The 27,914-nt window shown below is 61.3% G+C and overlaps 26 protein-coding genes across 26 annotated transcripts; 9 read left to right on the top strand and 17 right to left on the bottom strand.

The window, feature by feature from the left end:
* Positions 1-116: 116 nt before the first annotated feature.
* On the top strand, positions 117-1,769 carry MRET_3299 (minichromosome maintenance protein 10; the record flags this gene model as incomplete). The annotated part of the gene is made up of 1 exon (XM_027629926.1): positions 117-1,769. The coding sequence occupies one exon, from the start codon at positions 117-119 to the stop codon at positions 1,767-1,769; it is 1,653 nt and encodes a 550-aa protein (XP_027485564.1).
* MRET_3298 (DNA-directed RNA polymerases I and III subunit RPAC1) lies at positions 1,770-2,765 on the bottom strand (the record flags this gene model as incomplete). The annotated part of the gene is made up of 1 exon (XM_027629925.1): positions 1,770-2,765. The coding sequence occupies one exon, from the start codon at positions 2,763-2,765 to the stop codon at positions 1,770-1,772; it is 996 nt and encodes a 331-aa protein (XP_027485786.1).
* A 124-nt stretch (positions 2,766-2,889) lies between these two features.
* On the bottom strand, positions 2,890-3,790 carry MRET_3297 (ubiquitin thioesterase protein OTUB1; the record flags this gene model as incomplete). The annotated part of the gene is made up of 2 exons (XM_027629924.1): positions 2,890-3,225; positions 3,263-3,790. 2 exons carry the CDS (start codon positions 3,788-3,790, stop codon positions 2,890-2,892), a joined length of 864 nt encoding a protein of 287 aa, XP_027485570.1.
* A 455-nt stretch (positions 3,791-4,245) lies between these two features.
* Positions 4,246-4,689, top strand: MRET_3296 (uncharacterized protein; the record flags this gene model as incomplete). The annotated part of the gene is made up of 2 exons (XM_027629923.1): positions 4,246-4,325; positions 4,350-4,689. The coding sequence occupies 2 exons, from the start codon at positions 4,246-4,248 to the stop codon at positions 4,687-4,689; spliced, it is 420 nt and encodes a 139-aa protein (XP_027485571.1).
* A 43-nt stretch (positions 4,690-4,732) lies between these two features.
* On the top strand, positions 4,733-5,756 carry MRET_3295 (mitotic spindle assembly checkpoint protein MAD2B; the record flags this gene model as incomplete). Its single annotated transcript, XM_027629922.1, has 3 exons — positions 4,733-4,793; positions 4,819-4,845; positions 4,870-5,756. 3 exons carry the CDS (start codon positions 4,733-4,735, stop codon positions 5,754-5,756), a joined length of 975 nt encoding a protein of 324 aa, XP_027485569.1.
* Positions 5,753-6,076, bottom strand: MRET_3294 (uncharacterized protein; the record flags this gene model as incomplete). The annotated part of the gene is made up of 1 exon (XM_027629921.1): positions 5,753-6,076. The coding sequence occupies one exon, from the start codon at positions 6,074-6,076 to the stop codon at positions 5,753-5,755; it is 324 nt and encodes a 107-aa protein (XP_027485462.1).
* Positions 6,077-6,118: 42 nt separating this feature from the next.
* MRET_3293 (vacuole protein) lies at positions 6,119-7,819 on the bottom strand (the record flags this gene model as incomplete). The annotated part of the gene is made up of 1 exon (XM_027629920.1): positions 6,119-7,819. The coding sequence occupies one exon, from the start codon at positions 7,817-7,819 to the stop codon at positions 6,119-6,121; it is 1,701 nt and encodes a 566-aa protein (XP_027485567.1).
* Positions 7,820-7,908: 89 nt separating this feature from the next.
* Positions 7,909-9,535, top strand: MRET_3292 (MFS transporter; the record flags this gene model as incomplete). Its single annotated transcript, XM_027629919.1, has 2 exons — positions 7,909-9,296; positions 9,328-9,535. 2 exons carry the CDS (start codon positions 7,909-7,911, stop codon positions 9,533-9,535), a joined length of 1,596 nt encoding a protein of 531 aa, XP_027485461.1.
* On the bottom strand, positions 9,521-10,351 carry MRET_3291 (urease accessory protein; the record flags this gene model as incomplete). Its single annotated transcript, XM_027629918.1, has 1 exon — positions 9,521-10,351. One exon carries the CDS (start codon positions 10,349-10,351, stop codon positions 9,521-9,523), a length of 831 nt encoding a protein of 276 aa, XP_027485565.1.
* Positions 10,352-10,388: 37 nt separating this feature from the next.
* MRET_3290 (zinc finger protein) lies at positions 10,389-11,792 on the bottom strand (the record flags this gene model as incomplete). Its single annotated transcript, XM_027629917.1, has 1 exon — positions 10,389-11,792. One exon carries the CDS (start codon positions 11,790-11,792, stop codon positions 10,389-10,391), a length of 1,404 nt encoding a protein of 467 aa, XP_027485566.1.
* Positions 11,793-11,940: 148 nt separating this feature from the next.
* MRET_3289 (UPF0160 domain protein MYG1) lies at positions 11,941-12,957 on the top strand (the record flags this gene model as incomplete). Its single annotated transcript, XM_027629916.1, has 1 exon — positions 11,941-12,957. The coding sequence occupies one exon, from the start codon at positions 11,941-11,943 to the stop codon at positions 12,955-12,957; it is 1,017 nt and encodes a 338-aa protein (XP_027485677.1).
* On the bottom strand, positions 12,958-13,854 carry MRET_3288 (uncharacterized protein; the record flags this gene model as incomplete). The annotated part of the gene is made up of 1 exon (XM_027629915.1): positions 12,958-13,854. The coding sequence occupies one exon, from the start codon at positions 13,852-13,854 to the stop codon at positions 12,958-12,960; it is 897 nt and encodes a 298-aa protein (XP_027485620.1).
* Positions 13,855-13,885: 31 nt separating this feature from the next.
* MRET_3287 (G patch domain protein 1) lies at positions 13,886-15,637 on the bottom strand (the record flags this gene model as incomplete). The annotated part of the gene is made up of 1 exon (XM_027629914.1): positions 13,886-15,637. One exon carries the CDS (start codon positions 15,635-15,637, stop codon positions 13,886-13,888), a length of 1,752 nt encoding a protein of 583 aa, XP_027485625.1.
* A 64-nt stretch (positions 15,638-15,701) lies between these two features.
* MRET_3286 (diphthine methyl ester synthase) lies at positions 15,702-16,724 on the top strand (the record flags this gene model as incomplete). The annotated part of the gene is made up of 1 exon (XM_027629913.1): positions 15,702-16,724. One exon carries the CDS (start codon positions 15,702-15,704, stop codon positions 16,722-16,724), a length of 1,023 nt encoding a protein of 340 aa, XP_027485624.1.
* Positions 16,721-17,569, bottom strand: MRET_3285 (uncharacterized protein; the record flags this gene model as incomplete). Its single annotated transcript, XM_027629912.1, has 1 exon — positions 16,721-17,569. One exon carries the CDS (start codon positions 17,567-17,569, stop codon positions 16,721-16,723), a length of 849 nt encoding a protein of 282 aa, XP_027485682.1.
* Positions 17,570-17,619: 50 nt separating this feature from the next.
* On the bottom strand, positions 17,620-19,471 carry MRET_3284 (coronin-1B/1C/6; the record flags this gene model as incomplete). Its single annotated transcript, XM_027629911.1, has 2 exons — positions 17,620-19,347; positions 19,373-19,471. The coding sequence occupies 2 exons, from the start codon at positions 19,469-19,471 to the stop codon at positions 17,620-17,622; spliced, it is 1,827 nt and encodes a 608-aa protein (XP_027485626.1).
* Positions 19,472-19,678: 207 nt separating this feature from the next.
* On the bottom strand, positions 19,679-19,869 carry MRET_3283 (uncharacterized protein; the record flags this gene model as incomplete). Its single annotated transcript, XM_027629910.1, has 2 exons — positions 19,679-19,765; positions 19,792-19,869. The coding sequence occupies 2 exons, from the start codon at positions 19,867-19,869 to the stop codon at positions 19,679-19,681; spliced, it is 165 nt and encodes a 54-aa protein (XP_027485679.1).
* Positions 19,870-20,023: 154 nt separating this feature from the next.
* MRET_3282 (uncharacterized protein) lies at positions 20,024-20,785 on the bottom strand (the record flags this gene model as incomplete). Its single annotated transcript, XM_027629909.1, has 1 exon — positions 20,024-20,785. One exon carries the CDS (start codon positions 20,783-20,785, stop codon positions 20,024-20,026), a length of 762 nt encoding a protein of 253 aa, XP_027485621.1.
* A 35-nt stretch (positions 20,786-20,820) lies between these two features.
* Positions 20,821-21,940, top strand: MRET_3281 (RNA polymerase II transcription factor B subunit 3; the record flags this gene model as incomplete). Its single annotated transcript, XM_027629908.1, has 3 exons — positions 20,821-20,919; positions 20,943-21,258; positions 21,282-21,940. The coding sequence occupies 3 exons, from the start codon at positions 20,821-20,823 to the stop codon at positions 21,938-21,940; spliced, it is 1,074 nt and encodes a 357-aa protein (XP_027485623.1).
* MRET_3280 (protoheme IX farnesyltransferase, mitochondrial) lies at positions 21,933-23,072 on the bottom strand (the record flags this gene model as incomplete). The annotated part of the gene is made up of 1 exon (XM_027629907.1): positions 21,933-23,072. One exon carries the CDS (start codon positions 23,070-23,072, stop codon positions 21,933-21,935), a length of 1,140 nt encoding a protein of 379 aa, XP_027485622.1.
* A 20-nt stretch (positions 23,073-23,092) lies between these two features.
* Positions 23,093-24,109, bottom strand: MRET_3279 (uncharacterized protein; the record flags this gene model as incomplete). The annotated part of the gene is made up of 1 exon (XM_027629906.1): positions 23,093-24,109. The coding sequence occupies one exon, from the start codon at positions 24,107-24,109 to the stop codon at positions 23,093-23,095; it is 1,017 nt and encodes a 338-aa protein (XP_027485553.1).
* Positions 24,110-24,129: 20 nt separating this feature from the next.
* MRET_3278 (short-chain dehydrogenase) lies at positions 24,130-24,921 on the bottom strand (the record flags this gene model as incomplete). The annotated part of the gene is made up of 1 exon (XM_027629905.1): positions 24,130-24,921. One exon carries the CDS (start codon positions 24,919-24,921, stop codon positions 24,130-24,132), a length of 792 nt encoding a protein of 263 aa, XP_027485554.1.
* A 20-nt stretch (positions 24,922-24,941) lies between these two features.
* MRET_3277 (uncharacterized protein) lies at positions 24,942-25,922 on the bottom strand (the record flags this gene model as incomplete). The annotated part of the gene is made up of 1 exon (XM_027629904.1): positions 24,942-25,922. One exon carries the CDS (start codon positions 25,920-25,922, stop codon positions 24,942-24,944), a length of 981 nt encoding a protein of 326 aa, XP_027485549.1.
* On the top strand, positions 25,921-26,772 carry MRET_3276 (uncharacterized protein; the record flags this gene model as incomplete). The annotated part of the gene is made up of 1 exon (XM_027629903.1): positions 25,921-26,772. The coding sequence occupies one exon, from the start codon at positions 25,921-25,923 to the stop codon at positions 26,770-26,772; it is 852 nt and encodes a 283-aa protein (XP_027485550.1).
* Positions 26,773-27,519, bottom strand: MRET_3275 (DASH complex subunit DAM1; the record flags this gene model as incomplete). Its single annotated transcript, XM_027629902.1, has 1 exon — positions 26,773-27,519. The coding sequence occupies one exon, from the start codon at positions 27,517-27,519 to the stop codon at positions 26,773-26,775; it is 747 nt and encodes a 248-aa protein (XP_027485551.1).
* Positions 27,520-27,593: 74 nt separating this feature from the next.
* On the top strand, positions 27,594-27,914 carry MRET_3274 (acylphosphatase; the record flags this gene model as incomplete). Its single annotated transcript, XM_027629901.1, has 2 exons — positions 27,594-27,618; positions 27,649-27,914. The coding sequence occupies 2 exons, from the start codon at positions 27,594-27,596 to the stop codon at positions 27,912-27,914; spliced, it is 291 nt and encodes a 96-aa protein (XP_027485552.1).

Raw genomic sequence — 27,914 nt, 5'->3', positions numbered from 1 at the left:
TGCCCAACCCCACCCTATTTCGCCCGGGTTCGGGTTTCTCCACTCGTTCGATGACTAAGGCATGTAATACACGCGCCCAGAGGAACGGCAGCGTCGGTGTAGAGACGCGACGCGCCATGAAGACGAACCATGAAACGTCGGCGTGCGTTGGGCGCGATGTGATGAGTGCTGCAGCCAAGCAAGGTGTGAAAGAATTGCGTGAAGCATCTTGGATGCATGCACAGCGACGCGCGTCGGCACTACAACGCGCTCAGTCGTCGAGTCTAGGTGCATGTGCTGAAAATGTCCAGGGCCGGGACTATGCACAGCGCGTGCGTCGCGAGTCCAACGACCTTTTGCGTTCTTCACGTTCTTCTGGCTTTGATCAATGTGCACAGACTGGACGCAATGAGCGTCTGGAACTGACAGAGGACATGGAGCGTGGTCCATACACTTTTGAAGCGCCTCTCGACGACGCCACGTTTGAGCGCTTTGAGCCTCATGCTCGTACTAAACTGAGGAAGCGATACATTCCACACGCAAGTGTGAATGCACATATGAATTGCCGCTACGCCATCTCACCCAGCACACTATACTCTCTCACAGGCCGCAGTGGCTCTTCGTCCGAGTATGTACGCGACGTCTCCCAACCAGCCATGGACGGCGACTTTGAGGTGCCACTATATGGCGATTGGGTTCTTTTTGCCGTGATGAGTGAGAAGAGCGCGCTCAAGTACACTAATAAAACCCCTTCTGATGCCGCAGCCACCAAGTATTTTTCCTGTAAATTACTCGACCTCAACACTCAGTATACGAATATATACCACGAGCTTCCGGGGCACTGTGTTATGAATATGCTTGCATTCGAGTCGACTCGTGGTACCAGTGCATTCGATAAGCTGTGGAAGGAACGAGACGGTGTGCTGCTTGCCATCCTTAACCCCCGCATTATGCGTGCCCGAAAAGGATCCAACGAACTGACTATTTCGCCGCGCTCCGCTGACTCTGTCCTCGTGCTGGGCCTGGCAGAACAATATGGCCGCTGTGAGGCGCATTGCAGAGACGGCTCACGATGTACAGCTTTTGTGTTGCGACATCCCAAGAGCCAGGGCGTATGCGCCATGCATCTCGAAAAGGCCATTGCTGGACACCAACGCTCACGAATGGAGTTCGCCACTGCCGCGGCATCGTATATCGTCCCACCGCCGTCAAAATTACATCCTACGTATAGCCATCGAGCGAGCAAGCGAGTTCGGTCTCCGATGGACGGGCTGCATTATGTCGTACCTGGCCTCACACCATCCAACCACGATCCTAGCAGTCACATGTATGATGTATCATCCCAGCTCGGTCGTGGCCTTGAACAAAAAAGACAGCGCAAGCGTCGGGAGCTTGAAGAGGCAGGTCAGCTTTCCAAACTCCATGCTCACGGCCCCGAACCCAGGAATCGGCGCATGTTAGACGCACAGCTTCTAGCAGATATGGATCAGAATAGCAGTGCAGCTCAAGCTCTACGTACAGCACAGGCGACGCTGCGCGGAGAAGATCCTAAAAAGCAGCAAGTCTCGCATGCAAGCACAACAAGTATACCTGAAAGTGCCTCAGCGTCGCGTCTGTTGGCGCGACACACGGCATCTGCTGCTTCGCTGCCCCCCGCCAAGTTGCACGGCACACCGTTTCGGTCAAATGTACTGGAGCGCGATAATCCCGCCGCTCGGCATATCGAGCTACTTAAACGGAAGGAGCCTTCAACTACAGATGATGATGATCTCGTTATCATTGCAGGCTAACTATGGCTGCGTACCAGTTGGCACGGCGTCCAACGCAAGTTTGAGGAGCGCAATCTTGCGACGCAGCACCTCGATCGAGGCGGGTAGCAACTGCTCCGGCTCATATATACCCGTAGACTCCACGCTAAACAGAAAGTGATCCTGAATTCGACCGAGACGCACAAAACCCTCAAACTCAGGATGCCGAAGTACTTCACGGCTCACCGTGTCTTTGCGTGTATCAACGACACGCACGCCGTTTTCACCGCCTTGCTCCATAACGCCTTCAGGGAAGCATGAGATGAATTTAGGAATCAAAGGCTCTGGGATTGGCTTGAGAATCTCGATCAGCGGCAAGAGCCGATATGTAGCCGTCGCTACGGGCGAGAATTTTGCATGATCTTTGCCGATTCCTTTTTCGCAGTGCAATTCCATCTCCATACTCTGCCCAAGAGCCATTTTTGCGATGACAATATCCGAGTGCACAGGACGTGGCGGGCAGTCTGCCATCGTCTCAGCCTGGTCGCCCTTGGGGTCCCACTCAAGCTGCGAGGAATACACGTAGCGACCTTCGATGCCCGCATCCTTCGAGGCGCCCCGCTTTTTGCACTCAGCCTTTAGGTTGAATACAACCGTGTTTTGATCATTGGCTTCGTCGTCCATCTTAAACGACAACTTTCTGGGATCAATCGCCAAAGGAATCAAACCCAATCGATGTGAAAGTACCTCATCCTGGATAATGGATGTATTGTTCCATATATACACATGCTCAATTGCCACAGTAGGTACTTCTGCAATAAGAACACGACGAATGGAATTCGCTATACTCGCATCGACTCCGACCAAATCAAACTCACACAGCTCGGTCGTCCACCTTGTTACGTCCACACGAAGATGCTGCTTGAACTCGTCGTAGTCCCAAGCACCTGAGACACCGGGATGGTGTCGCGGGTACGATGTAGACGACACATTGCCTACCCTCTCTGGCAGGATTTCCACAACATTGTGTCTGTCCATGCTCTGTGACCTGCAGCTGGTCGATGGTCAAAATGCACAATGCTCGAGCGACCAAAAAAATGTGCCCACGTGACTCAGGATCCGCACGAACTATTCGACGATACGCCTATGATACAAAGCAGATCTACCAAAGTAGGTCAAAGTGGCCAGGGCGATACAAGAGGGGGCTCAATTCAATAAGCGCACCATCAATTTCGAATGGTGTAATGTTGCATGGTTGAGGTTCTATTGCTTCGGCCAGATTAAGTGCATCAGTGTTCCTTGTCGAATTGAATGAGCGCGTGGACCCTTGTAAGTAAATAATCTTGACATTGGCGCGTAAAACGGAGCATAAAGCCATAATTTGAACATGATCCGCATCTTTACCAAATGCCTCAACTTCTTGTAGACAGAATTCTTCCATGCTCGATACAGAGGCATTCTCACTAACAACAAACGGAAAATAGTCATCCTGATGAAGCTGTCGAATGTCAGCGCTTTATGTGCATTATAATTACCTTGAGATAGGCGCTAGCAATAAGACGCATATAAACAACGATACTGTTGCTGGTCTCAGGGTCATTAAAATCCCTCATCAGCAACTTTGAGCGACTTTGAAGGTAAGCAGGTCCAAGCTTCGTCGCCTCTTTTACAAGCTTTTGAAACGGGTCGAAAAAGTCTCGAGCGATTTCCTCATCAACACCCGTTCGCTTTAACAGTTCAAGCGTGGATTCGACGTGATGACATATTGCTTCCCTTCGACTCCTGTCATCAGTACAGATAATGGCGTTCACAAATGCGTAGCTGAATGCTCGATAAAAGCAATTACCATCTCCCTTCAATCGCTGCAGACTTTTATAGGTAGACATTTTTGAAAGCCACTCGATACATCCTAGAAACATAGGGTTATGCTTATACTCTTGCGCTAACACTTCCACTGGTTCCACATCGTGAACGAGTGAAGACGATGATGATACTGACTCATCCATCATATCTTGGTTTAGCGCGTGGATTTGTGCATCATTCAAACTCCGATAGTCGCACATGTCAAGCTGTGCGTCAGCGGCGTCTCCGAAATTAACAGCATTAAACATTTATCCGTCAACTTTCAAAAAAACAAGTAAATATTTTTAAATTTAATTTAATTTAATATATCTCGGCGCCTTTGTATAGGAATGTAATTAGAACAAAATCATTTTACTTTTAAAATTTTAAAAAAAAAGGTTTTATAAATTTATTTCAATATACAATGTTAACATGGATAATTGTTTCGAAAATTGATCGAAAGTTATTATATTTATTATTGATTAAAAATTAAAAATGACTTTTATTGTTCCTTTTTTGATTTTTGATTTAGTTTTAATTTGTTCATAATTTGTTTAAATACATTTAAAAATGTTTAATATCAAAGCTATATTGTTTGTAAGAATGATTTTATGTTTTTGGTATCAAATTTTGGTAGCGGTTTCGTGTCCCTTCACGATCACACCCGTTTCATGTAATGGACCATGCGGCCGCGATGCCTGTTAGCGACCTCGTTTTCCCGGGAGATTTGAACAAGAAAATTCGAACAGTTGGCTTGTATGTTGATTAGACTCATCTCAGCTGTGTTGCCTACAACCATAACAATGCTCATGTTGTTCTTGAGCATGAACACGCGTATCTTCTTGCTGATATCTCACTCTTGGTAGATGAAGGCCTGTTGTCCTTACCTACTTATTCCAAACTCGTATGCATCGGTACGCTCGATCGTGCACATGAGGATGAGATTCGTTCCGTTGATTTGACACTTGACCAAGCGCGCAGAAATTATGCGTCTTCGCCCATGATCCTGCGCGTCATATTTGCTAAGGTGGACGACGACCTTGATCTACGTCTTTGGGCATCTTCTGCGCGTAAGATTCAGGAGGCTTTCCCCGTCAAGACTGGGCTACGAAACGGCTGAGTCTAGGTACCCAACCTACTGTGCTATTCTCCACTTGTTCACCATGATGAACGCATCTCGAGTGGATCGTGACCGTGTTCGAGATGGTCCGATGACGTACCATGGTGTGTATATGAATCACTTATATAGAAACGGTTGATATGATAACAGAGCTTTGTACGTGAGTATGAGCTGATGCAGTGGAATGTGCCTTCCACACGATCTTATGTGTTCGCCGAGTATACCCCACGAATGCGTTTGTGAGGCGCCGAATGTATGATACGCCCGTATATGAGAGCCGGCATCCAGGCCTCAGTGAATATATCTACAGCGTTGTGCAAGCCATTGGGCGTGAGCTAGAGGAGTCGACAGTACGTCAGGTTATCCTGGCAATATACAATGAAGATGCGCCAGATGAAGCACTCGAGGAATTTGTTTTTGTGCTTACCTTCCTTCTTTCAGACGCTGACAAGCGCGACCGAGATCTTGTAATTCGTGGAAACATATCGAGAGCTACTGCGGAGCTTGTTGCGCGACAATTTCTCCTGCAGATTCTCACATGTGAGTCTCGTCTAGAGCCCATGGCCTCGGATCGGCCTCGCACATTCCGCATCTTGCTGGATGTAGCAGAGGGATGTGCACCATCAGGTGGCATTGACGAACCGACCTTCGGGGCATGGGTCCCAGCTAGTGGTATACCATTTAAGGCCAACGCCCAGGATGATGGTATTGCTACGGTATCTACGACAGCTCACAACAGTGTGGAATCGATGCCTCTGATACATCCTCTGCATATCCTGGAGTCAGGCATTATACATATGGCGCTGCATGTGGAAGAGTCGCGTGAGCGTAAAGAATACACAAAAGCTTATGTGCCGAGCGCATTCACGTCAAGCCAGCACAGCAGCACACCGGCTGCGTCTTTGCCGCGTGATTTGGACGATCCTGCCATGGACGAGTACGATCCAAGTCAGGTTCCCGTACGCAAGCGCAAGCTCTATGCACAGGTTCAGGGAGGAAACGGGCCCATGTCTGACGAGTCTAGTGAGTCGTTCTCGAGCGATGGGGGACATAGTGATACAAATTAAGAAGACACTTCAGGTACCGCCTCTTCAGCTGCTTTTAAATTCTCTGCATTTGATGTATGTTCTGGGTGTGGTGTAGATTCTTCCGTCTCAAATTGAGCGACTTGCTCTGTTCGCACCCATTTGAGAATGCGGAATGGCGACGACGATCGCATGGCCTCAGCATCCGGACCAAGGCGTTCTGTCATGCTCTGGCCCGGTGCAACTGGGCGCTCGATAGCCGATGGGACGACCCATTCTTTTTTCCAAATGGACACAGGCTCACGGAAACTGCGCTGCAATTCCTGCTCGTGTCCGAACCGATGACTTGTCGAACGTGACATGCTCCCAGGTGGAGTTGGGATGGCAAGCTGTTTTTCCCTCCACTATGTACGTGTCTGAGACAGGGTTGGCCAGTAGGGCCGTGGGCGCCATAGGCCGTCGCGAGTATAACGCGGATTCAACGGAAAGTGGACGCCTGTTGAGGCTCGACACACGATGGGCAAAACCCAGCCGTGCGGTGGACCAAGGCTGAGCTGCATATTCAAGAGGAATGGTGGCCGCGTTAGCCATGTCCAGGCGGAGGGGATCAGCTTTGGCTGCATCGATGTACATGCGCCGTAGGACGTGTTGGAGTTTTGCGTACTGGACATGCCAAGCATTTTTTCTAGAAATGCCTCGCGCTCGTTCGCACTAAGCGATGCAGTGGCGTATTCCAGCTCGTCCATATTTGCGATCCACCATGGATTGCCATCGCGATGCGGGTCGCCCCACTCATAGTTCCATTCATGCAGCATCTGTCGCCGGGCGCGGAATCGGCGCCAGGCTGCCATTGGTCCGGTGCCGAGTGTGCCGCCTTGCCCCGAGGCTGAGAAGTAGCGATGCAGTGTGTATCCTTCACGAGAGCGAAACGCGTTGATTGCACGCTGCTCGATGGACGTGAGGTTGTGGCCGCTCATCTGGACATGTACAAAAACGAGGGAGCAGGTGAATAGGAAGAAAAAGAAGCCAATGACGAAGAGGCTGATCATGAATCCATCGACAGCCCAATCGTGGATGATGTCGGACCATGACGACGATGATGAGTGGGACCGCACGCCGCGTGCGAAAAGAGGCGCCATGCTCACAACCACATACAGTGAGAGAATAAGGCCCCACAGAACGGTAGAGAAGTAGAAGTGGTAGTTGTGGGCTCCGACACATCCGCCAATCCATGGACAGTGGTGGTCCATGCGCAGCACACATGCACCACATCGTCGGCAATGGTGGGCGCGGGGTGGTCGTGGGCGCTGGCAATGTGTGCAATAAAGATATGCGGGGCTGTACAGCGGCATGTCTGATGGTAAGCGATACGGCTTGGGCAGACGTGGGTCGATGGGCGGAGCGAGTTCCGCAGTTGCCGCGTCGTGAGCCGTTGGTGATGTGCCGAAGGGAGTGTGCGTCGGGAGAGGTGGTGGCGGTGGCACTTCCTCAGCTGGGGTGCTGAACGGTTCGTCCTCTCCCAATGAGCTTGGTCCGGTGGATGGCGGCATCGTCGATAGCGGCACGGACGATGAGGTATCTTTGCCTTGGGAATGCGCACCTCCATCGATGGGTGACATGTCGAGACCGGCTTCCAAGTCGCGCCAGCGCCGCTCACGTTCCTCAGGTGGCGAGAAGAGCTGGGTATTTTGTACGCTGTGCACAGGCTCGTCACTGTGGGCGGGAGGCGCGCGCTCAATGTCGATGGGCGCGGACGACGCGAACTGTGGGGGCGGTGTGGGTACGTCCTTCGTGAGGTCATGCACGTATCCGGGGTGCGAGAGCACGACGGTAGTAAAGCACCATAGAAAGATGCACCATATGACGAGGAAACCAACAAGGAGGCCGATGCCCTCGGCTCGCGAGCCAAGGGCTCGTGGCTTTTGCACGATCATGGGGTAGCACACGCGCCACAGGTACATGGCGCATGTCCACAGGACACAGACGGCCACGATGGATGTGTAGGCATACCTTTTCCACCATGGGTCCGGCTGAAACTCGGAGCGGACGCGGCCGCGCACGCCGATGCCAAGACACCTCAGCACGGCCAGCGAGGCAGGCGGCATGGTTCAGGGACAGACGCAAGATTCAAGCCACGTGACCACAACAGGGGCTGGGAACGCGGAGCTGGTTCAGGTGTGTGGAGCTGCGAACCATGTCGGACCGACGGCGGGTGGTGTCGCTGCTGGGTTCCGTCCTAATTGCCCTGTCAGCGGGCAGCACGTACGTGTTTAGCACGTATGCGCCGCAGCTCCAGGATGCGCTGCACTTGTCGAGCACGCAACTGAACGTGCTGGGCCTGGCAGGCAATCTGGGCATGTATATGTCGGGCCCGATATGGGGCCGGTGGATCGACCGCTCGGGGCCGTACGGTGCGATCACCAGCGGCGCGTTTCTTGTGCTGATAGGCTATGGCATGCTGTCGCGTGCGTACAAGTACGGCTGGACGAATGTCCCTGTCGTGGTCCTGGCGCTCTTCTGCCTGCTCACAGGACTTGGTAATTCAGCCGGCAACAACGCCGCCATCAACGTGCAGGCGCGCAGCTGGAACGAGCAGCAGCGTGCGTCGGCAATGGCGCTTGTGCTTTCCGCGTTCGGCCTGAGTGCGTTTGTGTATTCGACGCTGTCGCACGCCTTCTTTACCGATAATGTGACGGGGTACCTGGACCTGCTGGCTCTCGGTAGTTTCACCTGCTTCCTTACAGGTATGGCGCTGATCAAGACGGTGCCGCCGCAGCCCGTGTACCTGCCCGAGCACCCGATTGCTGAGGAGGAGACGCGCCCTGTGACGTCTCAGCGCGAGATGCGCCGCTCGACGTCCGGGACAAGCGCGCGAGTCATTGCATGGATCCAGGACGTGCACGAGTCGGAGTATCATGTGCCAGAGGCGCAGCAAGAGGACGCGGCTGGGAATGACGAGGTCGACGAGGCGCCACTGAACATTACGGGCCTCGCCCTTCTCCGTAACACGGACTTTTTACTCCTGTTCACCGTCATTGGGCTGCTGAGCGGCTCTGGCCTGCTGCTGATCAACAACGTCGGCATCATGACACGCGCGCTTTGGGACTATGCCGAGAAGCAGCACAAGAACCCGCTCGAATCGACGCAGCTCGCGGCCATGACCGGCGTCACTGTCGAGCTGCTCAAGAAGAAGGGCCGGAAAATGGCGATGCAAAAAGTGCAGGCGCTCCAAGTGTCGTGCCTCAGTGTGGGCAATGCTACGGGACGCATCCTCATTGGGTTCACGTCCGACGTTCTCGTGCACATGACACGAAAGTCGTCGCACCGCACCTTTTTACTCCTGCCGATCGTGCTTCTGGCCATTGTGTCGCAGGGCCTGGCGGCGTGGCCGAATGTGATCACGACGGTGCATCGCTTGCTCTTTGTTTCAGGCATCACGGGTCTCATGTACGGCTTCCTGTTCGGTCTCGGCCCTGTGCTTGTATTTGAATGGTTTGGTATGAGTTCCTTCAGTCAGAACTGGGGATGGATGAGTTTTGCGCCGGTCATTGTCGGCAATGTGTACAATATTATGTTTGGAAGGTGCGTACCAAGAGTGACTGACATATGCCAGTGTGTACGATGCGCATGTGCCGAAGAGCGGCACACACAGCCACCGCTGCAAGCTTGGTGAGGACTGCTACCGCTCCGTCTTCAAGGTGACGTCGGTCGGGTGCATGATCGCACTCGTTGTGTGCACCGTCCTCATTTTCCGCCGCGTCCACGGCCTGCGAGCGAGGCTCGCGACGCTGTTTGGCCGGCGCAGGCTAGCTGTTGAATAGACGCGAATGCAATTGATCATGACGTGCTTGGATAATCTCGCCCAGCGGCCATGTCGTGCAGACCAAGTCGAGGTCCTCATCGTCGTCATCGCCGTTTTCGGCGATCAGCTTGTCGCCCGCCTCACACGAGACGCTCGCGGCGATGCGCTCGACAAGCGGACGCAGATCCGATGCCAACAGACGGTGCGCGAGGTACGGCCCGATCGTATTGAGTCGGATCGAGCAGGACATGAGGTTGCGTGCCTGCAAGAACACGTGGTGATGGATCATGCGCTCGAGCGACAGGCCTACACAGCACGAGAAGACGCCTGTGCACACGGCGAGATGGCCCGCAAGCTCGTCGGATGGGAGTGCGAGGGCGCCGCCTGCCAGCCTCGCGCCGCCACGCCGGATGCGCCGCCGGAGCTCCTCAACCAGGGCATCCGCGCGCGCCGAGTCATCCTGCAGGGCTGAGGAAAACGACCGCACGTACAGCGTCAGCAATGCGATTCCCTGGATCAATGATGCGCGGCGCGATACGTGGTTCAGCAGCAGGGTATGATGGTGCCAGTCGAGGCGGCACAGCGCATCGAGTGCGTCGTCGTGGCCCTCGATGTACGAGCGGGAGAGACGGTACGCAGCGCACATGTAGGGCAGGACACTCGCCGCATAGTTCCCGAGCGTGTGTTCCACGAACGACAGCGTCGTCGACACGGTGTCGTGAGGCGGTAGGAGCCCGTGCGCGTGGTACGATTCGAGGCCGCCCGAGGCGATGAAGCCGCCTGTCGGCAGGTTCGAGTCGCTCAGCAGCTGGACCAGATACGACTCGGTCGCCATAGGTGGAGGAAGAAGTCAAGCTATGATACATAAATGGCTACGTGCTGGGATGCTCGTCCGTGCGAGGCTTCTTGGATGCGGGCGTAGCCTCCTCGTAGTTCTCGATTTTCATGTCGTTGAGGCCGAGCACCTCGTTCTGCTCCCACGACCGCTCGTACGTTTCTGACTCGAGCTGCTCATCGGGGTCCGGTGCGTACGGGTTCTGGATGTAGCTGTTGGCGAGTGGGTCGTCCAGGATGACGGTGTACGGACACGCCTCGGCACTAATCGCGCGCTTCAGTTTGCCCAGGAAGCTCTCAAACTTGTTGACGTCGTCTTTCGCCGCCGAGTCGCCGCGCATCAGCACTTTTTCATACAGCTCATCGTACACGTTCTGCAGCAGACCCTCGAGCGTCGTGAAGCGGCCACCCAGCGTGCCGGGCGCGAGGTACAGGTCGATCTCAGGGATCGAGAGACCGGCACTCTCCGACTTGAGAATATCCCGCGAGAGGTCTTCGCTGTCCTGCACATGCAGCGTGAGCTTCCGGCCGTGCGCACTGATCGCCGAGCCAGACTTGACTTCGTTGTCGCGGTAGCCGCAGTGATCACACGACGTCGACATGATCAGGATGTCCTTGAAGTACGGGATGTTGACCTTCTTCATGTTGGTCGACACAGGCGCGTTGCAGCTGGAGCAGGTGCCCGGGAACGAGTAAATCTCCTCGTTCTCAAACTCCGTCTCGCCCTCGTCTTTGCTGAAGCCGCCGCCATTCTCGGCAGCAGCGTCACCCATCAGGCCCAGCGCCACGTTCTGCTCCTTGGTGCGCGGATAGTCACGCTTGCTCCATTTCGCATCGGCGCCTCCGCTGCTCTCGATCGAGCCCGTGTACTCGACAAAGCTGTTGCCCGATGGATCGTCCAGCACGACCTTGAAGGGCTGGACGGGATGGCTCGCGTCGGTCTCCTCGCCGAGAAGGCCGCGGATGCGCTCACAGAGCGCCTCAATCTTCTCGTACACGTCCGGCTGCATGTGCTTGCGCACCGGCTGGCCCATCTCGAGATCACGCACCGTGTCTTGCAGGATGCCCTCGATCGTCGTGATCTGGCCGCGGCGCGCAGGAATCTGCAGCTGGAGCTCAGGGACGGTGACCGAGCAAAACTCGCTCTTCACAATCTGTCGGTTCATGTCCTGCTTGGTCGTCACATGCACCGTGTAGATGCAGCCCTTCGGCTGGATCTCTCCCGCCATCTGCACTTCGCTGTTCCGGTTGCCACAATGCGGGCACGAAAAGCTCATCACAATCACCTCGCGAAAGTACGGAATGTACGTCGGCAAAAGTCGCGTGATGCCCTGCTTGTGGCACTCCATGCACAGAGACTCGATCTCATGCACAGGGCGCGCCTCCTGCGTGGCATCGTGCACTTGCTCGCCAATGGGGCGGAAATGTGTGTCGTCGCTCATGGAGGAACAAAGGCAGAAATCGTGGCGCACGACACCGACGGAAGAGACCAGCAGACTGGATGTGGAGGCCGTCTCGAACCCCGTCGAAGCGTGTGGATGACGCCAGCTTCGAGCCACCTCGATCATTTTCCGCTGGATTTGGCGCCGTATGAGCGACGCGAAGCGCATCAAGCTTGAGGGTCGCGAGCGCCCCGTCATTGTGACGCACTCAGGCACGTTCCATGCCGACGAGGCGCTCGCCGTTCATTTGCTCACAAAGCTGCCGGCCCTCGCTGACGCCGAGCTGGTCCGGACGCGCGACCCAGCCGAAATCGCGAAGGGCACCGTCGTAGTCGATGTCGGCGCAGAGTACCGCCCGTCTGCGCACCGCTACGACCACCACCAGCGCGGCTTCTTCGAGACGTTTGACGCCGAGCACAAGACGAAGCTGAGCAGCGCGGGTCTCGTGTGGAAGCACTTTGGCAAGGACATTCTGGCGGCGCACATGCAGTGCGCCGACAGCGACGAGCGCATCCCGACACTGTACCGCAAGATGTACGACGACTTTGTTGAGGCTATTGATGGCCACGACAACGGTATCCCGCTGTACCCCGGCATCAGCGACCCACCCGCCTACCGCTCACGCACGGATTTGTCGTCGCGGATCAGCTTCATGAATCCACGCTGGAACGAGACTTGGGACGACGCGGATCTCCTTGCGCGCTTCCGCCGCGCGTCGAAGCTCGCGGGGACCGAGTTCTTCGAGCGCGTAGACGACGCCGTCGAGTCGTGGCTGCCGGCCCGCCAGCTCGTCGTGGACGCGCTGCGCGCGCGCACGTCGTTTGAGGGAGCTGATCCGGCCGGCCGCATCGTGCTGTTTGAGCGCGCCGTCGTGTGGAAGAGCCATATCTTTGAGCTGGAAGAAGAGCTCGGCATCACCGAAAAGCCCCTGTATGTCGTGTACCCCGACGAAGCGAACAAGTGGCGCGTGCAGGCCGTGCCTGTGAATCCCGAGAGCTTCGAGAGCCGCCGCGCTCTGCCCGAGGCATGGCGAGGCATCCGTGACGAGCAGCTCAGCGAGCTCAGTGGGATCCCGCAGTGCGTGTTTGTGCACCAGTCCGGCTTTATCGGTGGCAATCACACTCGCGAAGGTGCGCTGCGTATGGCGACGCAGGCCCTCGCCTAGCTAACGTCTATTCTCTGAGTGCGCCTCGAGCCATGCCTCCATCTGCGAGGCATCCTTCGTGTCGCTCGTCGACAGGTGCCGACAGAGCGCATCCAGACGCCGGATCGCCGTGGCGCGACGCGCCTCCGTCTCGGCATCGTCGCCGGCCATCGTCGCCTCGCCAAACATCTGCGCGGTCAGCGGCGGCAGACCGTACACGTCGTCCGTGTATCCCGCCCGAACGAGCCATCCACGCAACCGGTCCACGATGGCCTGGCCCCGTACCTGGGTGTAGGTAGATGTAGGCACAGATCCAGCTGTCGTCTCGCGAAAGTGCGCGACGCGTGTCGCTCGCGCACGCTGTGCATCCCACACGCTCTCCAGCGCCGCTTCCGGCGTGCGGGCATAGACACCCTCTTCGAGTGCCGCATCGTCCGGCGGCGGCTCCACGAGCTCGGCGCGGCGGAACGGCTGGTCGTCACATAGCCCAGCTTGTGCACGCGCCAATTCCACGTGCATGCGATACTGCTCGCGCGTCATACGTGCGCCCTGGGAGGGAGACGGCGGCCGCCACTCGTCGTCTAGTGCGGCCATGAGCGGCATGGCTGGCTGGGCGGTGGCGTGCTCCTCCTTCTCCGCCGCCGCGAGCGCTTCCAAGAACGAAGCACTCGCGCGCGTATCCACGTCCCGCGTGGTCTGCTGGTGGTGCTGCCATGCGCGCTCGAGCTGCGCTGGATCCGCGTTCGCTTGTTGAAACGCCTCGTATGCCAGATCACCGCTCTGGGGTGCATGCGACCGGCGTGCGTGCGATGGACCGAGGCGCATCGTCGCACTCTCCATCGCCTCGCGCGACGGACCGGCCGGGCCCTGCGGCGCCTTGCCTTGCATGGCGAGCCACGCACGGCTGTCGTCCCCCATGGTGGTGTGTGGAGATGTGTCTATGGCAGGCCTATGGGTCGTCGTCGTCGTCGTCCATACGAAACGTCAGGGGCCCCATGCGGCGCTGGCGCTTCTTTTGCGGGCGTTTCGTGTGAGGCGCCGTCGGCATCGTCGTTGTGACGGGTGCAGGATCGTCCTCTTCCTCCTCATCGCCAAATACGGCCTGGAACAGATCCTTGGGCGGGCGTGGAGGGATCGGCTCGCCCTCCGCCTCCGGCAACTCAACGGGCGAGGAGGGCGGCGACGGCGAGGCCAGCTCATCGGGTATCTCCTCGCCGTCCTTCTCGGGATGCGGGTATGGCACGCCATGACGCTTACACAGGAGCTGCGGCGGATCAAAGCGCTCGACGTGGCGCGTATGCGGCCCAAACTCGCCCCGCCGCGCATACTGCACCGCATCAGGGACGGCCGGCGCCTCCGTCAGCGTCGAATCAAGTGACGAGCCAGTCGTGAAGCGATGAGCCATGTCGCCGTGCACCGGCCGGTGACGACAAGCACTCTGGAAGAACTCGTCGACTTCGTCTTGCTGCGCACCTCGCGGCACGTTGGGTGGCACGTACGCAGGTCCGTCCAGGAACGAGCACACGTACGCGCGGTACCGCTCGTCCTTGGCGCGGTCAGCGCCTGTGGGCCGAAACGCGGCCAACGCCCGTTGCGCCGTAGCGCGGTCCAACGCATGCACGACAAGACGCGCGCGCCCCGGCAAGTACGCGGACAGAGCCGGCGGGGGACCCGGGTGCTGTGCCTCGCCCAGCATCGCACGCCGATCCTCTGCACCCAGTGGACCTTTTGCGTCCTGGGGCTCGTCCGCCGTCCATACACGCCGCGGATCGGGCGTCCAGTCAGGCGGCACATCCACCTGCGGCCACGCCACAGCCGCCGCAGGCCCAGATACGGGCGGCGCCAGGACAAAGCCCGGTGGCAGGGGGCGCCCATCTGACCAAGTCGCACGCCCCTCGTGCGATGCGGCGGACGTGCGCGCGGCCGCGGGGGGCGGCACGTCGCCCAGCACCGTTGGCGGTGCCTCGCCATAGACATGGTCTTCCTCGTCCGAGTCAAGACCCGCGGCGCCGATCACCGGCGCATGGTACCGATCCAAGGCCGCCTGCAGCGCATTCGCCCGCGCAGGAGCAGGCGGCCGGAGCGGCTGGGTATCCGGTGGCGGAAACTTGTGCCGCCGCGCCTCGTCATCGTCGTCCAGTGTGCCACGTGGCGCTAAGTGCAGCCGTGCCAACAGGCGATCGAGGTACTGGCGCTGGTCGTACGTCACGAGCGGCCCGATCCCCTGGCCCGGTTTCCAGCCCATGCGCTGCAGGAGCGACTGTCCCATGCGCGAGACAGACGCCTCAGGCACGGCCATGCGCATGAACGGGTCAGCAGGCTCCTCGTGCGTGCTCGCGTACGCGTCGCGCGTCTGTATCCCGTACTCGGCCAGGTCTTCAGCATCCATAAAGTCTTCGGGACGCGATGCCGTGGCGCTCGCACGCGATGTGCGTGAAGATCGAAAGGACGACGGCGTCCATCCTTCCTTGCTCCCGACCGTATTGAAGTAGCCCGCGGACCATCCGCCTGTGAACGCGCCGTGGAACCGACGCCGGCCTTTCTCATCATACACTTCTTGCTCCCACGGCGGCTTGTACTCGTTCCTGTCCTTTTTCGTGAGCGACGGTAGCGGCGTGCCGTACAGGCAAAAGCTCTCCGTCAGGTTCACGCCACGCGGCACGCCATCCCGCTCGAGACGGTGCCGTAACGTCGTGGCCATGCCCAGGTGGCGAGGACCAAAATGGGCCGATTCCTCCACACCCCTGCGGTTTGCCCTCCCACCCATGGTGCTGTATTTGATTGGGTTAGGCCTCGCCGACGAGCGCGACATCACGCTCAAGGGTCTCGAGGCCGTGCGGTCCTGCAGCAAGGTATACCTCGAGAGCTACACGAGCATCCTGCACGTCGACGATGCGGTAGCGCGGATGGAAGCCCTGTATGGCCGCCCCATTACGCTCGCTCACCGCGAGACGGTCGAGCTGGAGGCGGACGACATTCTCACGGCCGCCTCGACTGGCCACGTCGCCTTTCTCGTCGTGGGCGATCCCCTGTCCGCTACGACGCACTCGGACCTCATTATCCGCGCTCGTACATTCCGGACGCCTGTGCCTGTGCGCATCATCCACAATGCCAGTATCACTACGGCGCTCGGCTCTAGCGGCCTCGCAGGCTACAATTTCGGGCAGACCGTAAGTATCCCGTTCTGGACCGAGGACTGGAAGCCCGACAGCTGGCTCTTCCGCATCGGCGAGAACAGCCACATTGGGCTGCACACGCTGTGTCTGAGTGACATCAAAGTGCGCGAGCAGAGCATCGAGGACATGAGTCGCGGCGTGCTCCGATACCAGCCGCCGCGGTACATGCTGATCCCCCAGCTGATCTCGCAGCTACTCGCTGCCGCGCAGACGCACCGCGTTGACTACCTCGATCCTGACAAGACCCTGGCCATCGCGCTGTGCCGCATGGGCGCCGACGACGCGCCGCATCGTCGCGGCGAAAAAATCGTGGCCGGCACACTCGCCGAGCTTTTGCAGTGCACGGAGCCCGATGCGGCGCAGCAGGCGCAGTATGAAAAAGACGACGCGCAGTACGAGGAAGAGAACCCGATGGCGAGCGAAAAAGACATGGAGGCACGCCGCGAGGCACGCTTCGTGCAGCGCGCCCTCGACTATTGGGGCGAGCCGTTGCACTCGCTCATCCTCGTCGGACGACGACTGCATCCCATGGAGGTAGAGTACGGCCGCGCACTTGCCCTGCCCGGCAGCCGGTGGGCCGACGTGGCGCAGCAAGTGTACGGAGCTCACTAAGGCGGCAAAAACTCGCCACGCCGCCATCGAGTCCACCGCGGCGTGCCGAGCCAGAGTGTCTCGCTGTCCGCTGCCGCACTTACGACATCGTGCAGCATGTCTACCGGGCACTGTCGTAGGGTATCTTGCTCGCGCTGCTGCTCCGCGGCGCGCCGCATCGTTTTGAGCGTGCCTCGTAGGTGAATGTACTTGTGCCGCACAGCCTGAGCGTGCTTGTGCTCCGCGCCGAGGGACTGTGAGAGGTGCTCCCACTCTTGGCCGAGCTGGGTCAGACGCTCTTGCAGCTCGTTCGTCGTCGTAGAGGCATCCCGCATGTGCTTCTCGGGCCGCTGACCGTCCCAGTACGGCGGGCGGTGATGCAGCGGGCCACGCACAGGCTTGGGCGGGACACGCAGCACATGCGGGTAGACGGGCGCGATATCCGGCACATCTGCCTCCTTATCCTGCAGGACCGAGGGCGCCTTGGGCATGGTATCTGCACTCGATCCACCACCGCGTCGAGGCTGCATGAGGGTATGTGGCGACACATGATGATACGCAAGAGAAACGAGGTGGTACAGCGTGCGTCTGGCGAGCGTAGCGGCTCGTGACGTACTTGATGGGCGCCACACGCTAGAACCCCGGGCCTCGGGACCATGCACGGGTCGCCGACTCAACGAAGTCAGGACGAAGAGCGCCATCGTGCGCTCCGCGTACGGCTGCCATGCCGCTGCAGGCACATGCATCGCCTGCTCCGCATCTGCGCGCAGCAATTGCCTTACACTACGAGCTGCCGTGCGCGAATGCCGCACAGCCGGGAGCGCCGCCCGAAGCAGGTGGCGATACGCCCCCCGAAGTACCTGCATAAGGACGTGGAGAGGCGTGGCACCGCTGACGCGGCCCTATCACGTGCATGCTATGTCGAGGTCAGGAGCACGTCGCGAACACGCTGCTGATTCGCACGCAGCTTGATGTTTTCCATCTCGAGCTCGCGGATGTGCGTATCGCGCTCAGCGACCTGCGCCAGGAGGTCCTGCACCTGGCTGCGAAGGGAGGCGATGTCCTCGGCCTCGATGCCCGATGGAGACGACTCGGTGGTCGGAGCGCCCTTGGCCGCCTGAGGGGCGGCAGGGAGAGAATCTTGGGTTTCGTGGGCCGACGCTGCAGGCACGGGCGTCGGGGCCGCTGGCGCCTCCGGAGCGGTCGTCTCTGAGACCTTCTTAGGAGCCTCGTTGCGCGCCTCATGAGGGGCATCTGAGGGGCTCTCTTTCGGATCTTCCTTGGACGTCTCTGGTGCGCTTGTCTTTGGATCGTCCTTGGGAGCCTCGTCGGGCGCCTCGTGGGAGGCATCCGTGGGTGGGTCAGTCGGCGCCCCGTTCGACGCTTGGGCGGCCTCTGTGGAGGTGTCTTTCGCCTCCTGCGGCGCCTCCTTCGGCGATTCCTTGGGCGATTCCTTGGGCGATTCCTTGGGCGCATCCCTGGGCGCTTCCTTGGCATGCGTCGACAGCGGAGTGGCTGACTCTCCCTTGATGATGGTGCGCGTCTCAAAGTGGTACAGGTGGGGCGTCAGCGTCTTTTTGTCCACAAAGAACTCGTCCGCCGTCAGACTCGGCTCTGCCGAGCGTGCGGGAGGAAAGATGTCCGCTTGGAAGGCCTCCGACTTTCGAGGCACGTAGAATGACACGGGATGAATCGTGGGTGGCGACACTTTGTACGCACGCGCAATCTCGTTGTCGTCGACGTTGAGAGCACGGCGGGGCAGGAAGGCCATGCCGCTCTGTGGCTCGATCGACTTGTACTCGGCCAGGTAGTGCAGCTCGTCTGACTCAAGTTCATAGTACCGGATATTGCCATCGCCCTTGCCGGCGAGGAACACGATGTTGTTGTCACTCCAGAACGGCATGATGATGCCATTGCTGCTGTCCAGCGACACGGTTTTGATCGGCTTGGTCAGCTGCGTCACGTCCCACAGAAACATTTGGCGCTCGGACATTTTGCTGAAGCCCGTCGTGATGATCCGCGGCTTGTCGCCACACCAGATCGCACGCGCGCCTTTGATGCCGCCATGCCCGTCGGTCACCTGCACAGCGTCCGGCGCACGCACATCGAACATGCGCAGTTTGCGATCACGGCACGTCGCTACGATCGTGCTGCCGGTCTGGTCGAAAGCCATCGACTGGATGGCGTCGCCGAAGCCGTGTAGCTCGACTCGCGGCGCCTGCTTCTCGATGTCAAACAGCTTGATGGCATGATCGCCCGTCGCGGCCGCTACGACATGCGCGGCGGTCGGGTGGAACTCGACGTGGCCGACGCGGCGCTTGCCGCCGAGGAATGTGGCGCGTGGCTTGATGTCGTCCATCGAGCCAGACACCTTGGCCGCCTCGAGACAGCCGCGGATGTCTTCTGGCGCCACGTTCCACACACTCACATGCGCGTCGTCGCCGCCACTCACCACGACCCGGTCATCAAACGGACTAAATGCCGTGTCGAGCACGGCTGACGTGTGGCCGCGACACAGCGGGTACACATCAGGGAGCTTGCCGGGCTGCGCGAGTGGGATCAACGCAAAGGCACCGCCACCCGAGACGTTCCAGTTCAGCGAGAGGTACTCGCCGCTCGCCGATAAGAGATTCGTGTCCCATGCCTACTCGTCAGTATCGCTCACGTACGTTGTTGGACACTTTGACGTTATCGTACGACACTTCCTTCTTGGCAGGATTCCCGTAGACATGCCTGTACTTGGACGAGCGGACGAAGCGACCGCTCATGTTGACCGTCGCGGATCGCTCCGCCGCCGCCGCCGCACGGCCGTTGTCCCCACAAGGGCATAAATCCCCTTTCCCAGCTTTACTCAGCCTGGGGATCACCGATCTAGTTGAATATATACGATGCATCTACAGTAGTCGGGGGGAGGGGGTCGTGAGCGATGCAGGGAGGGAGCCTGTGAGTTGAGCACAGGCGTATGATACAGGGGCTTAGTGCGCGGTGGCCGGGCTCTTTTGGGCCTGCACGCTTGCATCCGAGAGCGAGTCGACTTGGCGCTTCGTCGAGACGGCGAGAATCTAGGTGTGAGGGGCGGCATACGTACATGATAGGCAATGATCAGGACCAAGGCGCTGCTGCCGAGCGCGTTGGAGAGGTAGGAGAGCGTCGTGTCTGTGACCATGATGGTGATGTAGGAGAAAAGCAAGGTGCGCGTAAAAAAAAAAAAAAATGCATGCGGAGGTGGCAAAAAAATTGATCACGCAAGCATTTGCCATGGGCTAGCACGTCAGTGTTCGTGGCGCTATGATACCATCTCTGCACGCATGGCGACGCAGCTATGACCGCCTGGGCTTGGTCGTTTTGGTCTTTTTCGAAGTGTGCTGAGCGCGTTGTTGCGCGCGGCGCTTCTCGGCCTGAGCATGGTGCCGGGCGCGCTGCCGCTGCCGCTCCTGCATGCGCTCGGCCTTGGACGTGTATGTAGTGGGCCGCTCGCGCTCTGTGCGGGCGGCGACTGTAGGAAAGACGTGATCGGACATGGCTGCGTGCGCGACGTCCGGCTCGAGAATGCCCGTGAGGGAGCCGGAGGGCGCCGCGACGGTCGGGGGCGCCGTCGTTTTGCGCGGCGGCGGCGGCGGCGGTGCGGGAGCGGCGCGAGGCGCTGGGCGCGGCGCGTCCTCGTCGAGCTCGAGCGTCTGCACGGTGACGTGTGCGCGGTGCTCGTCTGACTCAAAGTCGCGCTCCATCTCCTCCTGGTCGTCGTCGTCGTCGTCGTCCTGCGGCGCACGATCGTCCGCCGCGCCATACGCGAGCTGTTCCGCGCGCACATTCTCGGCCGCCTGCCGCTTGCGTGCCTCTGCGGCGGCGAGTCGCGCCTGCCGAATTTCGTCGCGGATGAGGTGCTGGACGTGTGCATGCGCAGCCTGTCGGCGCTGCGTTTTGCGCTTGCTGAAGCCTGTGAGGTACTCGCGGCGCGCGTCCTCGTCGAACACGACCGTCTGCTTCTGGCGGCTGGGCCGCGTGTACGTGGGGGCCGCGCGCTTCTTGGCCGGTCGCGTGGCGCGTGGCTGGGCGGATTCGGTCAGCGACTCGAGTCCCATGCGTGGTGGAAGGGCAACCTGGCTTTTTTTTTCCCATGGTGGCCAAGCCCCGGGCGCAGGTGCCGACGACGTCGCTGGGCCGCGTCGGCCAGGCGCAGGTGCGCGATCGGAGTGGGCGGATCACCGAGTATGCTGTACGTGTGTGAGACTAACGCAGTCCTCGGACGACCAGTGCCCGATCTGCAAGACGGATAGGTACCTCTCGCCGCGTCTGCGTCTGCTCGTGAGTCCGTGCTACCACAAGATGTGTGAGTCGTGCATCGACCGCCTCTTTTCGCTGGGGCCTGCGGCGTGCCCGGTGTGTGGCCAGATCGTGCGCAAGCAGCAGTTCAGTGCGCAGATCTTTGAGGACCTGCAAGTCGAGGAGGAGGTGCATATCCGGCAGCGTGTCGCGCGGCTCTTTCACCGCCAGCCCGAGGACTTTCCTACGCTGCGCGCCTACAACGACTATCTCGAGGAGTTTGAGGACATTAGTACGTGTGCGCGACTGACGCAGCCTTCCATCTCGTGCACAAGATCGATGTCGAGCATACCCTGGCGCGGCTCGCGCACTACGAGGCGCTGAACAAGGCGCACATTGCGCAGCACCAGCAGCAGCGCGAGCAGGAGTCCGCGCAGCAGGACGAGGCCGATGCCGTCGCCCGGCATGAGCGCATGCGCCGCGCGCAGCAGGTGCGCGAGGAGCAGGAGCGCGAGCAGCTCGAGCAGGACGCTGACGAGAAGGCGCTCGTCGCAGCGCTCGAGGAGGGCCGCGACATTGACGACGCGATGCGCGAGCGCGAGGCACGTCGCGAGGCGCGCGTCGCCGCCGCGCAGCAGCGCGAGCTCGCCGCCGCCGCTCGGCAGCAGCACGACGCCGTGCCGACGGCGCCGCGCGTCCTCAGCGCCGAGGCGCAGGCGTATGCACACGAGGTCGGCCAGTCCGACTACGTCGGCGCGTTTGCAACGCTGCACGACGGCACGCAGTTGTGCGACGCGCGCGGCGCGCCGCCGTCCGCCGGCGGCCTCGGCGGCAGCGGCTACGTCGATCCGTGGTGGCGGACGGACGCGGCGCTGGGCGCCCAGTTCCGCGCCGGCGGCTACGACTGGCAGCACGAGGTGTGGCAGCGCGGCCTCGCTTCGCTCTGTGACGGCGTATCGCTGCGCCCTATGTAGTCCACATGTCCGCCTTGCACGCCATCGCCAGGAGCATGACGGCCGGCAGGTGAAAGAGGCTCATCCAGAAGCACTGCCGAGCGCTGCGCTCGCTCGGCACGCGCCAGAACCGCAGCGCATAGTACGCAAACGCGGCGTTCGGCACGAGGCTCAGCGCCGCGTACGTCACGGGCAGCACCGTGCCGGTCAGCGGCAGCGCCACGCCACACAGCGGCACGAGCGCGAGCGCGTACCGCGCGGCGACGCGCCGATTCAGCGCCGGATTCGTCACGGACATCATGCGGTACCCGCCGCGCGCGTACTCGTTGCCCATCGCGTGCGCGAGCGCATTAAAGTGCGGAAACTGCCACGCAAACAGGATGCCGGCGAGGATCCAGCCTGCCGCATCCGTCGGCTGCATCAGCGTCCCCGTGCACGACGCCCAGCCCATCAGCGGCGGCAGCGCACCGACCACGGCGCCGACCCACGTATTCGCGATGCTGTGCCGCTTCATCGGCGTGTACACAAACGCATACAGCGCAACGTTGAGCGCCCCAAGCGCCGCCGTCAGCGGATTCGTCAGCGCGCCCAGCACAGCGACGCCCCCCGCCGCCGAGCACGTTGCCAGGCCAAAGGCATGCGCCGGTGCAATCGCCCGGCGCGGCAGCGGCCGCGCCCGCGTCCGCGCCATCTGCGCATCGTACGGCGCCTCGACCACCTGATTCAGGGTATTCGCCGCCGTCGAACACAGCGTAATGCCGCCCGCCAGCGCCAGCAGACGCACGACGGACGGCAGCGCCGTCGTGGCCGCATACGCCGCCGGGCACAGCGAGTAGCCCATCATGCCCGACAGCACGACCAGAAACGTCAGCCGCGACTTGGACAACTGGCGGTACACACGCAGCCACTGCACCGGCGTCCTCCGCCGCTGCTCCACGTAGCCCGCCGGCACCCGCCCCGCCACCCGCGCCGCCTCGTCCGGCCCCGCCAGCGCAGACCGCGGATCCGACGCGCTCGGTCGGTACGCCTCCGCCACTACGCGCGCCAGCGCATTCGGATCCACACGATTGCAGCTAAAAAACGGCATCCGCGGCGCGCGCCTCGTGTGCACGCCACGCAGCACGCACCCGAGCCACAGCCGCTGCTGGTGCATCAAAGGCAAGCCGCGCCCAGCTACGGCACGTGACGCAAATACGCGGCCTCCGCCGGCGTCGCCCACGCGCGGCACAGCCGCGGGCCTTTGCCACCGTACAGCGCCCACGGCGAGACGGCGACGCGCACCGCACAGCGCGCCGCGGCGCCTAGGCCCTCGACGGCCGCGTCCATCGCACTCCGCGCGCGTGCCGACGGCGCCGGCATGTCCCGCGCGCGCAGCGTCAGGACCGGCGCGCTCGCGAGCACGGCCGCCCACATGCGCCGGCGACCGCGCTCGCCGAACGAGACGCAGCGGCGCAGCACCTGCCGCGGCTGGGCCTGCACGGCCGCCGCGCGCGCGGCCGCCACGTACCGCGGCAGCTCGCGCCTGGGCGGCGTGCTGCGCGCCAGCGTCTCTAGCTGTGTATAGAGCTGCGCATAGTAGTCGTTCCACGCACGCACATCCTCGCTTGCCTCGTCCGCCTCTACGCGCACGCACAGCGGCGCACGAAGCCGCTTCAGCTGCGTCGCCAGCCACTGCCGATGCGCGCGCACCACGCGCCGGCGTCCGACGCGGCGACCGGGGATCCGCTCGACCGTCTCGATCGCTACGTGCAGCTTCGGTGGACACGCCAGCGACGCCGCACGCGGTGCCGAGCCGCGATGCGCATGCTGCGATACAAGCAGCGCACGCAGCGCCGGCGATACCGTCGGCACACGCAGCTCGGGGGGGTATCGCAGCTCCGCCTTGTGCGGCGTCACACGCGGCGCACGGAGCGCCCCAAGAAGGACGTGCCGAAAGGGGCCGCGCCGGCCGTACGCCTCGTCGATCGCACGCCGCACCGCCGGCGGAAAGCCCGCGTTCGCCTGCATAAGCTGCCGCACACGCTTGCGCGCGCGTCGCTCCCACACCGCGCAGCGGCTATCGGATGCCGGCCACGCATCCATGTGCCGCCGCGCCAGCCTCGCATGCGCCTCGTACAGCTGCGGACACCGCCACACCGCCGCCAGCGCCCGCGCCTGCTGCCGCCAGGTCCGGTAGAGGGACGCGATCATCAAGGTAGAAGGCATATTTCCTATACACGTTCGCCCGTCCGCCACGCCGTCAGGACGGCCTCGTCCCACGACAGGAACGTGCCGTCCGCACCGACCGCCGTGCCGTCGTCTAGCACAGGCGCCGTGCGCGTACCGCGCAGCGCGAGCGCCGCTAGCACCTCGGCGGGCTTCTCGGGCGGGACAAGCTTGCCGTCGCGGTGCAGCGACGCAATCCATTCGCGCTGCGCCGCCGGCATCTGGTCGTTCGCACGGATCTGCACCTGCATGTCCGTGTCGACGATGCCAGGATGGATCGGGAAGCACGCAATATCGCGTTCCTCGTTCGCGAGCGTGCGTGCGTACGCATTCACGGCCGCCTTGGACGCATTGTACGCGGCCCACGACGCAATGTTGCTCGTAGCCGCCGCACTGCTCACAATCACGACCGCTCCATGCGCCGCGCGCAGCGCAGGCAGCGCCACACGCACCGTCTGCGTGACCGACACGACGTTCACGTTGAGCACATGCGAGAAGCGCTCCGGCGTCACATCCGCACACAGCTGGTGGTCCACAATGCCCGCATTCAGCACGAGCGCATCCAGCCGGCCCCAGCGACGCAGCGCCTCGTCACACGCCGCCTGGTTGTCAGCGCCCTTCGTGACGTCACCCTGCACGATCGCCACGTCATCAGGCTGTGCCTGCGCTAGGGCCTCCAGCTCCGGCGTGCGCGAACGCGATAAGGCCACGACACGACTCGCACGAAGCAAGTGGCGCACCGTCCACAGCCCAATGCCCCGGCTCGCTCCCGTCACCAGCACCACTTTCCGGTCCATGGCCGTTCTCAGCATCTCCACTAGGCGTCTACGGACGAACCCTGCCCCGGCGCCGCGGCTTTGTCCACCGACCACGTGTCGTCGGACGCGTCGCTCCGCGCCGGCAGCGGCGCCGAAATGTCCATCGGCTTTGGCGGCTCAGACACAGGCGTACGCCACAACCGGCGCCATGCGCTCGTAGTCACGGCCGCCTCTGGATCATCGCCTTGCGCGTCAGGCGCGGCCTCCTCGCGGTACAGGCGGAATCGCTCGAGCCATGTCATGCCCAGAAACAGGATCGCTGCCACGGTCATGCAACTGAAGCCCGTGCCTGGATCGGCGCGCAGGCCCAGGGGCGGTGCGCCGTCCATGAGCATGCTGATCGCCGGGCCCTCGAGGACGCGGCCGTCATTGTCCGTATTGAACGTGTCGACGACGCGTGCGATGCGGACGCGCAGGGAGATCATGCACGCCAGCAAGAGCCATGCGCCGACATCCTGGACATACAGCGCCCACCAGAGAAGGCGCAGCGTTGCCAAGCGCAGCTTGGGCGTCTGGGGGCGCATCCACAGGTACAGGCGGCGAAAGACGATCGGCGTCGTCGCCAGCACGAGGAACCACGAGAACAAGACGAGAGACGGGTACGTCGTCCATGACGTCGGCAGACTGGACGTGCGCCAGTGGACGCCCGGCTCCGTCGCGAGCCACGTCGTATTATGCCGTGGATGCATGCTCGACGGCGTGCAGAACATGTCACGCTGCGCGTTGGTGAAGCACGAGCCGAGCAGGCCCATGCGGTAGCGCACGTTGGTCTCTGACGCCTTGGACATTTCCGCGGCTACGACCGTCTTGGGCGGCACGGCGGAGGCGTTCGGCGCCGCGGGATAGTCGAGCACATTCGGACCTATGTACACGAGCGAAATGTCCGAGTCATGAAACGGCACCGGGCTCACGAACGACATGATCACGAGCATGAGCCCGAGCGCCTGCGCGATCGACGGCACGATGTGCTTGAGAAACATGCCGCGCATCGCCCGCCGCGCGCGCCGCCCTTTTTGTAGGCGGCGCGGCCCTGGAACAAAGAACGCCGAACAAAGACGCACGGACCGCGCTGTCAGACGCACCTCCACTTGTCGTCCCGCCTTCATCATGGTCTTGTCCCGTGTGCCTTGGTGGCGCCTGTCCCTGCTGCGCGTGCCGCGCACGCCGAAGGTGATGCGACCGCTTTCTACGTCAGCGAGTGTCGGTTTCTCGCTCATGAGCCTGTTTTCTATGAAGAGCGTGACGGATGTGCTGGGCACGAGTGAGAGTGCGTCGGTGCTGCGCGAGGCGTCGCCTGCCGCGCCGACCAAGCAGCCGTACACGCTCGTGTTCGTCCACTCGAGTGCGTGGGGCGTGTCGCGTCAGGCGTGGCAGTCGTGGATTATGTACTTCCGCGAGGCTGGCTACGACTGCCTCGACGTCCAGGTCGAGCTGCCGGCGAAGCCGGCCGACGGCGCGTCTCGGGACGATGCGCTGGCCGAGCAGATCTCGTCGCAGGTGCGGCAGAGTGCGCTGCAGCGCGAGCCGGTGCTCTTTGTGCGCGACGGCGCCGACGAGACTGTGCCTTCGTACCTGGGCCACGGCGGTCTCTTCTCGAACACGCGGGGCCCGATGTCAGGCCTCGTCCTGCTGCACCCGCGATCGCCTGAGATGCTAAAGAAGGCGGACTGGCCCTCTGGCACGCCCGTGCTCGTGATTCCCGCGAAGGACGCCGAAGCGTGGGAGGGCGCGGTGCCGTCGCGCCATGTCAAGGTACTGGGCGACCGGTGGTCGGAGAAAGAGGGCCTGCTGAAGGAGGTCGAGAGCTGGATGCGGTACGTCGGTCTGTAGCTACGGCCGCACGGGGTGCCTTTGTGTGTTCCAGCGGTACACGACGCCCTGGTCCGATACACGCACCACATGATTCGCTGCGAGCAGCGCGATGAGGGCCTTGTTGATTTTGCCGGCGGGCCATGCCGGTGTCTTGGCGGCAATGTCCGCGACACGCACGCCCTTGTCGTTTGACTGGAGGAGTGCATAGATGATGTGATGTAGCAAGGCGCGCAGCTTTGGATCGCCCTGGCGGTACTCGAGAGGCATGGTGTCGACGATGCGGTCGGCGAAGGCCGCGCGCTTTTTCTGGACGGCAGGGGGGACACGACGCGCTGTGGCTTGACTTGCGGGGCGCTGAGCGGGCCGTGACGTGGGCGGCGGCGGTGGCGGCGGCGACGGCGACGGTGGCGCTGGCCGCGGTGGGGTTGGGGCGTCGGTCATGTACGTCTGATCGGCCTCGATGGGCGGCGGCGCGGACCGCGAGAGCGCGCGCAGCGACGCCTCCGTGGGCGCCTCGGGCCACTCGACACAGAAGGCATTCATCTTGATGCCGTACAGGAACGCGGCAAAGTTTTCGTTGAACGTCGAGAGCGCCTGCTGAATCTCGGCGATCTGCGCCAAGTTGTCCTGCAGCGCGGTCGTTTCTTCGGCCAGAATCGGCAGGGCCTCGTCCTGCAAGAACGTGAGCGGCGTATCTGCGGACCGCGGCCGCAGCGAGCCGCTCGCGCCGCGGATCGGCGTCATCGTCCGCCGGGGCGTCGACATGGGCGGGGGGCAAGCGTGATTGGCTGAGTCAGCACAAGGGATGTCGGCGCGCGCGCGGCGCGTGTGGTGTCGTCATGTCCTCGTACCTGTACTTTCGCGGTGCGTGTGGCGGTGGCGACTAACGACCAGTGACGGGCCTCGTGCAGGGTGTGTTCTTCCGCAAGAGCACGCTGCAGCAGGCGCATGACTTGCAACTGCGTGGATGGGTGCGCAATGAGCCGGACGGCTCGGTGTGTGGCGAGGCGGCCGGGCCGACCGAGCATGTGCAGCGGCTGCGCGACTATCTGCACATCGGGCCGCGAGAGGCGCGCGTCGACAATGTGGATGTGATGTTTATCAAGCACCATGACATCTCGACGTCGACGCTCCCGATACCCTTTGAGATTCGATCGTAG

Source organism: Malassezia restricta, chromosome V, assembly GCF_003290485.1.
Source record: "Malassezia restricta chromosome V, complete sequence".
Lineage (NCBI taxonomy): Eukaryota > Fungi > Basidiomycota > Malasseziomycetes > Malasseziales > Malasseziaceae > Malassezia > Malassezia restricta.
This window is presented reverse-complemented; position numbering and strand designations above follow the sequence as displayed.